General features: G+C 48.5%; 1 protein-coding gene across 1 annotated transcript; it reads left to right on the top strand.

Moving 5' to 3' along the window:
• The first annotated feature begins 246 nt into the window (after positions 1–246).
• ptafr (platelet-activating factor receptor) lies at positions 247–1392 on the top strand. Its single transcript, XM_037695293.1, has one exon. It carries the CDS (start codon positions 247–249, stop codon positions 1390–1392), a length of 1146 nt encoding a protein of 381 aa, XP_037551221.1.
• The last annotated feature ends 8799 nt before the right edge of the window (positions 1393–10191 follow it).

Raw genomic sequence — 10191 nt, 5'->3', positions numbered from 1 at the left:
TAAGATTTCAGTAGATCTGATTACCTTTCATCTTTTCCTTGTGGTTGTTTTGGTGTGACACCGAGTTAGCGACCGGAAAAGTGTTTTGTAAGAAACTCTGCAAAGACTTCCTGGTGACCGACATAACTTACTCATCAGACTTTCACATCCTGATCTAAACTCTTGGCTTTTCTTTAAATGTGAACCTTTATGTTGTGGTTGGATATCATACTAATTATTGTTCTTCTTGTCTCCTTTAGACAAATAATGGAGAAATCTGAGCATCCTGTTGTGACAGGAGTCCCTGCTGGGAACTACACTGAATTTCTGGACTCTGAGTTTCGCTACATCCTCTTCCCCGTTGCCTACAGCATCTTCTTCCTCGTGGGCTTCATTGCCAACGTCTATGTACTGTTTGTCCTGCGGTGTCTCCGACAAGCGAAAGCCATGGGAGAAATACGGATCTACATGACCAACCTGACCATTGCTGACCTACTCTTTGTGTGCACCCTGCCCTTCTGGATCAGTTATTACAGCCGTCGAGGTGACTGGGTGTTCAGAGACTTCATGTGCCTACTGACGGGCTCGCTGTTTTTCATCAACACCTACGGCACCATCCTCTTCCTGGGAGCCATCAGCCTCAACCGGTACTGGGCGGTCACTCGGCCTCTGGACGCAGCCTCCTCGGACCACAGGCGCCGCGGGATCATCGTGTCCATTGTTATCTGGTTGTTCACCGTGTCGATGGCCATTCCAAACCTGACATCCCCAGGAATCAACGTAACATCAGGCAAAACTCTGTGCTTTGAAGGTTACCACAATGACACTGATTACCAGAAGAGGAAAGTGGCTATCTTTCATTTCCTAATAATCCCATTGTTTTTTGTTGTCTTTTTTCTCGTTGTTGTGTGCAACTTTCTCATTGCTCGAGCCTTACTTTCTCAGCACACTCCAAAGACCAAGTTTCGTTCGGACACAGTCATTTCAAAAAAGTCCAACAGGACCATGTCATCTTCATCTAAAAGGCCTAGAGGGGTGAAACGGAGAGCTCTGCAGATGCTCTTGGCAGTAGTGGGTGTATTTGTTTTGTGTTTTCTGCCTCACCATATTGTTCAAGGCCCCTGGGTGCTGGCTGTGCTGCAGATCACAGAGGGCTTGGGCCACGTGGGCTGGTACCAGGACACCCGCCAAATGCTCAACGACGCACATCAAATAACTTGGGTCCTCATGGGCCTCAACTGCGTTTTGGATCCTGTCGTTTATTTCTTTGCCACAAGGAAGTTTAGAAGATTTATCGTGAACCACTTTAAGAAGTTCTCAAGGGGGGAGGCCTGCTCTTACACAGCCAGCATGCAGATTTCAATGGACAGCAGAAATCAGAGCCAGAGACTCCAACAACCTGACGAGGAATAACTGAAACATGTTCAATATATGTTCATATAAACTAGACCACAGTTATTGACCTTTATTTAACCAGGCAAATCCCACTGAGATCACAGATCTCTTTTGCAAAGGAGGCCTGGACCTGAAGGCAGACTAACATGCATGTTTTTGGTTTGTGGGAGGAAACTGGAGTACCCAGAGAAAACCCACACAAGCACAGAGAGAACATACAAACTCCAAACAGAAAAACCCCAGGTCCAACCGGGAATTGAACCCAGGAGCTTCTTGCTGTGAGGCAGCAGTGCTAACCACTGAGCCGTTGTGCTGCCTGGTTGCCTGTATACGGCACGTCGTGCCACTGTGAAATGTTATGACTGTATTTTGTTGCAGTTTAAAGCTTACATCCTTGTGTATATTTTTTGAAAATATATAAATATATGATGATGAGATAATTTTGTGTTTGTGTTGTATTTATAGATTTTTATTGTTTTTGCTTTTAAGTTTTTGTATTTATGGTTCTTTCTAACATTCCTTGAAGGGCCTATCCTGATCCTCTAGACATTCAAAAAACAAAACAAACAACAACAAAAAAAAAATGTAGAAACATTTTGTCTTTCATCTGAAAGACTTCCTCAGTCTGAGGTGCTGTATTCAGCTCAGTCTTATAAATAGCACCTTCTTGCAGCGGATCAACCAGTTTGCTGCTGACAACCAAAACCAGCTGCTCACATGATCAAGAAGGACCATCAGCCTAACGATGGATCGTTAGCACACTGATGGCTGTTTACTGTTCACAGAGGGCTGAGTGATACTAGCAATCACAGCATTGTAAGAGGGGGACAGTTGAACACGGAGGCCTCCACCCCTGTTTAATGATGGACGATTTCTTTTCACAAAGATGGCCTCCTTTACTCCTCTCTCATCGTTCCTCTCTGTCCAGGATGTGAATATCTTCATCCCTGAAAGAGTGACCGCTGGCCTGGAGATGAGTGTAGACCGCAGAGGCCTGGCCTGATGATGTTGATCTTCTGTGCTGGTCCATCCTTTTGGCCAGTGGCTGTTTAGTTTCCCTGATGTAAGACTGATCACAGCCCTCCTGACACTGAACAACATACACAATATTATTTATTACTCTGTTTGTGCCGGGGGACTGGATCTTTGGGATGAACCAGTCTTTGTCGTAATGTATTTTGGGGTTTAAAAGCCACTGGGACTGTAATGGTCAGCGGTCCCCCACTGACCCCTCATCTGCTCACACTTCTGCCCCTCATGCCATTGTTTCTGTTTCCCTACTGTGTTTTGCTTATCACCCAATTTCATTGCTCACATCTGCTCCTGTCAGTCAACAGTTCACCACACCCCCTCAGCCTAAGCACAGCAATCAGCCTTCATTCCATGCAGCTGTTCAGCTCTCCATGCTCACTCTCCACTGGTGCCGAATTATTATACCTTCCATGGTCCCTGATATCCAGCCATCTTTTTGTTCATGCTTGATGTTCATGCCCTGTACTTGGATTTTCAACCTCACGCCTTGTCTTGTGGATTTACTCTTTTGCCTGCTCCTCATCTGGTTCTGCTCTGCCCCTCTGATCACTGTAACAACCTCCTCTTCTGTCTATGACCACGGCTCACGGATCATCCTTTTTGGATTAATTCTTGGACCCCGACTCCAGCTACCAGCAGCCTTATTAATAAAAGCTGTTCTTAATTTTTGCACTCCTGTGTCATTCTTATTTTGAATCCAAACCCCTGGTTCATGACAGGGACGTTGTGTTTAGAAAATAAACATCTCAGTTTCTCAGATACTCCCTCAACATACGGAATGACCACTGGTCTGGGTAGGGTAAAAATGTTGCCCAACCACCTCCTCAAAATTGTCAATGCAATATTTAGTTTGTATTATCCTGCAGACAGAAATAGTTTCAATAATAATTATGAGGAGGGTGCAGCAGTGGCTTGGTGGTCAGTGCTGCAGTCTTGTAATCCTGAAGCTGCAGGTTCAAGCCCAGGTTGTGTCAGGAATGGCATATGGTGTAAAACATTTGCCAAATCTTTCATGTGACTTTGCTCGCTGTGGTGACCCCTGATGAAGGGGGCAGCCAAAATAAACTTTTCTATATTTAAGAGGAGCTTCTTTAACACTATAATGCGGCCCCACCTATTCTTTGAGTGATTCATTTGTTCGAGCTGTGACATAAATTGCACCATCATTTCTGCTCTTCCTGTGAACATTGAAAAGCAGAAGTTTTGTAAACACAAGGGTACAGCATAAGGCACATTATATGCCCATCAAAAAACTATTATATAGCAAAACAGATATTTATAGCTATGGCTCGGACAAGCACCTTGTATAACTTTGATTTGTGACCATGACCTTGAAGCTGGGGTGGTGAAAAGTATAGGTGATTCTCTGTCCAGTGAATACGAATATATTTATCAAGTTTCATTAAATTGACTTGAGCAGAGCAGAAGTTATGGTCTGAAAAGAAGGAAGTTTACAGAAGTACAGATGGAGATTATGCCAATACGACCATCTTTCAACAAGCGTATGATTAAAAAAAGCACAAGAAAAATGGAAAAATACAAAGGCATTCTTTTATAATTTTACGTGAAGCTGATGAATCAGAGAAATTAATTTTCACACTGGTGTGAGTTCTGTTCAGCACCCTGAGATGACTTCTGTTGTGACTTGGCGCTAAATAAATAAACTGAATTGAATTGAAGTGAGTATAAATAAAATAAAAATATGATAATATTGGGGCGAGCTGTGGTCAAATTTAGACAGAAGAAATTTACCTGAATCGGTCACAACTCAAAGCTCATGACCTTAGATGAGGGTAGGAACATAGATCGATTGGTAAATTGAGAGCTTCGCCTTTTGACTCAGCTCTCTCTTCACCATGACAGACCTGTACAGTGCCCGCTTCACTGCAGACGCTGCACCTATCCACCTATCGATCTCACGTTCCATTTTTCCCTCAATGGTGAACAAGACCCCAAGATACTTGAACTCCTCCACTTGGGGCAGGACCTCCTCCCTGACCCAGAGGGGGCACTCTACCCTTTTCTGGCTCAAGACCATGGCCTCGGATTTGGAGGAACTGATCCTCATCCCGGCCGTGTCGCACTCGGCTGCGAACCACTCCAGCAAAAGCTGTAGATCACGATCTGATGAAGCCAACAGGACCACATCATCTGCAAAAAGCAGAGATGCAATCCTAAGGCCACCAAAACGGATCCCCTCAACATCTTGGCTGCGCCTAGAAATTCTGTCCATAAGTTATGAACAGAATCGTGACAAAGGGCAACCTTGGCGGAGTCCAACTCTCACTGGGAACAAGCCCGACTTACTGCCGGCAATGTGAACCAGGCTCTGACACCGGTCATACACGGACCTAACAGCCCGTATCAAAGGGCTCAATACCCCATACTCCCAGAGTACCTCCCACAGGGTTCCCCGAGGGATGCGGTCGAACGCCTTCTCCAAGTCCACAAAGCACATGTAGACCGGTTGGGCAAACTCCCACGCACCCTCCAGGACCCTGCTGAGAGTGTAGAGCAGGTCCAGTGTTCCATGACCAGGACAAAAACTGCACTGCTCCTCCTGAATCCGAGGTTCGACTATCCAATGGACCCTCCTCTCCAGAGCCTCCGAATAGACCTTACCAGGGAGGCTTAAGAGTGTGATCCCCCTGTAGTTAGAACACACTCTACGGTCTCCTTTTTTGAATAGGGGAACCACCACCCCGGTCTGCCAATCCAGGGGAACTTCCCCCTATGTCCACGTAATATTGCAGAGTCGTGTAAGCCAACACAACCCTACAACATCCAGAGCCTTAAGGAACTCTGGGCGAATCTCATCCACCCCTGGGGCCCTGCCACCGAGGAGCTTTTTAACCACCTCGGTGACCTCAGCACCAGAGATTGGAGGGCCCGCCCCATAGTCCCCAGGCCATAGTCCCCAGGCTCCGCTTCCTCAGTGGAAGACGTGCCGGTGGGATTGAGGAGGTCTTCAAAGTATTCTGCCCACCAACCCACGACATCCTGAGTGGAGGTCAGCAGCACACCACCCCCACTATAAACAGTGTTGGTGGTGTACCGCTTTCCCCCATGAGACGCTGGATTGTGGACCAGAATCACCTCGAAGCCGTGTGGAAGTCATTCTCCATAGCCTCTCCGAACTCCTCCCATGCCCGAGTTTTTGCATCAGCGACCACCCGAGCCACATGTCGCTTAGACTGCCGGTACCCATCAGCTGCTTCCAGGGTCCCACAGGCCAAAAAGGCCCGATAGGACTCCTTCTTCAGCCTGACAGCAACCCTTACCGACGGTGTCCACCATCGGGTTTGAGGGTTTCCACCGCGACAGGCACCGACAACCTTGCGGCCGCAGCTCCGGTAAGCCGCCTCGACAATAGAGGCACAGAACATGGCCCACTCGGACTCAATGTCCCCCACCTCCCCTGGAACATGATCAAAGTTCTCACGGAGGTGAGAGTTAAAGCTCCGTCTCACAGGAGACTCTGCCAGACGTTCCCAGCAAACCCTCACAATACGTTTGGGTCTGCCAGGTCTGACCGACATCTTCCCCCACCATCGGAGCCAACTAACAACCAGGTAGTGATCAGTGGACAGCTCCGCCCCTCTCTTCACCCGAATGTCCAAGACATGTGGCCGCAGATCAGATGAGACTATGACAAAGTCAATCATCGAACTGTGGCCTAGGGTGTCCTAGCGCCAAGAGCACATATAGAATAGAATAGAATAGAATTCAACTTTATTGTCATTGCACGTCACGGGTACAAAACAATGAAATGCAGTTTGCATCTATCCAGAAGTGCTTAGTAAGAAAAATAAATTAGTAGATATATATAGTACAATATACAGTAAGTTGCTTTGAATATGCTATAGGTATAAATATATACATTTTGTGTGTGTACAGACTATGAACAGGTTATAATATGATGGGGTACAAACAGCTATATAAAAGAAAAAATATATATAAGTATGTGAGTACTTATGAACAGTAGATAGTAGATTATGTGTACAGTTTGTACAGTAGTGGGCTAACGGATGAAAGTGCAGGTGGTGGTGTTACAGTCCATGTGTTGTTGTTGTTGTGTGTATGAGAATACAGACCGTTGTTGTTGTTCAGATGTCAGGAGGCAGAGTTCAGGAGTGTGACAGCTGTGGGGAAGAAGCTGTTCCGGTACCTGGTGGTTTTAGTCCAGAGGCTCCTGTAGCGCCTCCCAGAGGGCAGGAGGGTGAAGAGTCTGTGTGCTGGGTGGCTGGAGTCTTTTATGATTTTCCCAGCCCTTTTCAGACACCGCTTCCTGTAGATCTCCTTTATGGCAGGAAGGGGTGCTCCGGTGATGTGTTGGGCGGCTTTCACCACCCTCTGCAGCACCTTACGGTCTGAGGCAGAGCAGCTCCCATACCAAACTGTGCTGCAGTTGGTCAGGATGCTTTCAATGGTGCAGCGGTAAAAGTTCACCAGGATGTCTGATGACAGGTGGTTCTTCCTCAGAGTCCTCAGAAAGAAAAGGCGCTGGTGAGCCTTCTTGATCAGTTTGGAACAGCCGGTTGTCCAGGTGAGATCCTTGGAGATGTGGACACCCAGGAACTTGAAACTGTTCACACGCTCCACCACCGTCCCCTTGATGTAGAAAGGTGGATGTGGGTCAGCGTTCCTCCTGAAGTCCACGATGAGCTCCTTAGTCTTCTCAGTGTTGAGCAGCAGGTTGTTGGTGTCTTATGGACACCCTTATGCTTGAACATGGTGTTCGTTATGGACAATCCATGACGAGCACAGAAGTCGAACAACAGAACACCACTCGGGTTCAGATCAGGGGGGACGTTCCTCCCAACCACACCCTTCCAGGTCTCATTGTCATTGCCCACGTGAGCATTGAAGTCCCCCAGCAGAACAAGGGAGTCCCCAGGAGGTGCACTTTCCAGTATCCCCTCCAAGGACTCCAAAAAGGGCGGATAATCTGTACTGCCGTTTGGTGCATAAGCACAAACGACAGTCAGAACCCGTCCCCCCACACGTAGGCGGAGGGAGGCTACCCTCTCATTCACCGGGGTGCACCCCAACACACAGGCACCAAGATGGGGGGCAAGAAGTATGCCCACTCCTGCTCGGCACCTCTCACCAGGGGCAACTCCAGAGTGGAAGAGTGTCCAACCCCTCTCAAGGAAACTGGTTCCAGAGCCATGCGTAGAGGTGAGTCTGACTATTTCTAGCCGGAACCTCTCAACCTCACACACCAGCTCAGGTTCCTTCCCCACCAGTGAGGTGACATTCCATGTCCCAATAGCCAGCTTCTGCAGCCGAGGATCAGACCGCCTGGGTCCCCGCCCTCGGCCACCACCCATCCCACATTGCACCTGACCCCTTTGGCCTCTCCCACATGTGGTGAGTCCATGGGAAGGGGGACCCACGTCTCCTCTTCGGGCTGTTCCCAGCCGAGCTCCATGGGTAAAAGCCCGGCCACCAGGCGCTCGCCCGCGTGACCCACCTCCAGACCTGGCTCTAGAGTGGGGCCCCGGTGACCCACGTCCCGGCAAGGGAACATTAAGTCCAATTCGTTTATTCATCATAGGGGTGTTTGGGCTGCACTTTGTCTGGTCCCTCACCTAGGACCTGTCTGCCTTGGGTGACCCAACTAGGGGCATGACGTCCCTGACAGCATAGCTCCTAGGATCATTGGGACACTCAAACCCCTCCAGCACGGTAAGGTGGCAGCCCAGGGAGGGGACCTCAGGAGTCCTTCTTTGCTATTTGCAGATGATGTGGTCCTGTTGGCGTCATCGTCCTGTGACCTTCAGCTCTCATTGGAGTGGTTCATAGTTGAGTGTGAAGCAGCTAGGATGAGAATCAGCAACTCCAAATCTGAGGCCATGATCCTCAGTCAGAAAAGTGTGCTCTCTTCGGGTCGAGGGTGAGGTTCTGCCTCAAGTGGAGGAGTTCAAGTATTTTGGGGTTTTGTTCACGAGCGAGAGAAGAATAGAGCATGAGATTGATGATGGATTGTTGGAGCGTCTGGAGTATTGCGGACTCTGTGCCGGTCCATTGTGGTGAAGAGGGAGCTGATCTGTAAGGCAAAGCTTTCTGTTTACTGGCCAGTCTATGTTCCTACCCTCACCTATGGTCACGAACTCTGGGTGGTGAACAAAAAAACGAGATTGTGGATACAGGAGGTTGAAAGGAGTTTCCTCTGCAGGGTAGCTGGACTCTCCCTTAGAGATAGGGTGAGAAGTTCAGTTATCTGGGAGGGACTCAGAGTAGAACCGTTGCTCCTCCACATCAAGAGGAGCCTGTTGAGGTGCTTCAGGCATCTGGTAAGGATACTTCCTAGACACCTCCCCAGGGAGGGCAGGTGTTCGACTGGGAAGAGACCCCGGGGAAGTCCCAGTACATGCTGGAGAGACTGTCTCTCAGTTTGCCTGGAAACGCCTTGGAATCCTCCCAGTACAGCTGGAAGCGGTGGCTGTGGAAAGTGTTTTCTGGACCTCCCTGCTCAAGCTGCTGCCCCCACAATCTGACTTTAGAACAAGAGGAAGATATTGAATGGATGGATAAAATCACTTCAACACTTGCTCTTGTCAAGGGCAGACGTCGTCTCCTCCTCTCCCTCTCCGCTTTGCTTTTGCTCTGTCCTGTCTGTGAAACTGCTTTATAGCCTCTCTTCTACAAATCTTCCGAATCATAATTTATCAATTTGGGTTTGGTCAGTTGGTCCTTCAATGCAATTGATAACATTTCTTTGAAGAGAAGACAGGCTTTAGGTGAGCCAATTTGCACTGTTGGCACGCTCGCAGCTGGATATCTCATCGACTTGGAAGACTTGGTGATGTGTCTATCTCTGCTGCCATTTGTGGATTTTAAGAATGCATATATAATTGGATTTATGATAACTGGTTCCTGCTTTCGGCAGCACGGTGGCGCAACTGGTAGAGCTGCTGCCTCTCAGTGAGAAGGTCCCTGGTTCAAATCCCGGTCCAGGGGCCTTTCTGGGTGGAGTTTGCATGTTCTCTCCGTGCATGCGTGGGTTTTCTCCGGGTGCTCCGGTTTCCTCCCACAGACCAAAAACATGCATGTTAGGCTGATTGGTAACTCTAAATTGTCCCTAGGTGTGAGTGAGAGAGTGAATGGTTGTTTGTCTTGTTTGTCTCTATGTGGCCCTGTGATGGACTTGCGACCCGTCCAGGGTGTACCCCGCCCCTCGCACAGTGATTGCTGGACATGGGCACCAGCGACCCCCGTGACCCAAAATGGAACAAACGGGTAAAGAAAATGGATGGATGGATGGGTTCCTGCTTTTTGGATTCGGCTGGTTCCTAGTTTATCTAAAACCAAGGATGTCGTCAACAACAAATTTGGACCCGATCAGGCTGCTTGTCTTATGATGGCTTGGTTCGTGCCTCGAGCACCCAGACTCAAATGCTTTTGGTAAGAAGAATCATATCTCAGGGTTTTATCCTCAGGCACGGTCCATTGGGGTGGCCATTTAATTTGGACATTTTGGAACCGAGTGGACCGAAACAGACTCAAGGTAGATGTCATTAAAGTTCTGCCTGTCCCCAAAACAATCGTGTTTATCTGAATTCGGCTCCCTGACTGGCCCTCTTATCTCAACCTGCCTGGAAAGTTTGTAAAATGGCCCTCCCTCCCCTACTACCGAGGAATTTCATGGACTTTTCAGTGGGGCCCAGTTGAATAAACATTCTGTCATCATTTCAGGACTATTTGGATTCATCCTTGGCTGTCCTCGGCACCCCCCGAGTGTGTACGGATCTCTCCAGAGGGAACTATTTGGACTGAATG

This window comes from Nematolebias whitei, chromosome 21, assembly GCF_014905685.2.
Source record: "Nematolebias whitei isolate Nwh7 chromosome 21, NemWhi1, whole genome shotgun sequence".
NCBI lineage: Eukaryota > Metazoa > Chordata > Actinopteri > Cyprinodontiformes > Rivulidae > Nematolebias > Nematolebias whitei.
This window is presented reverse-complemented; position numbering and strand designations above follow the sequence as displayed.

Bases quoted from the DNA above. Each gene is read 5' to 3' on its own strand.
- ptafr (XM_037695293.1), top strand. From the start codon at position 247: ATGGAGAAATCTGAGCATCCTGTTGTGACAGGAGTCCCTGCTGGGAAC.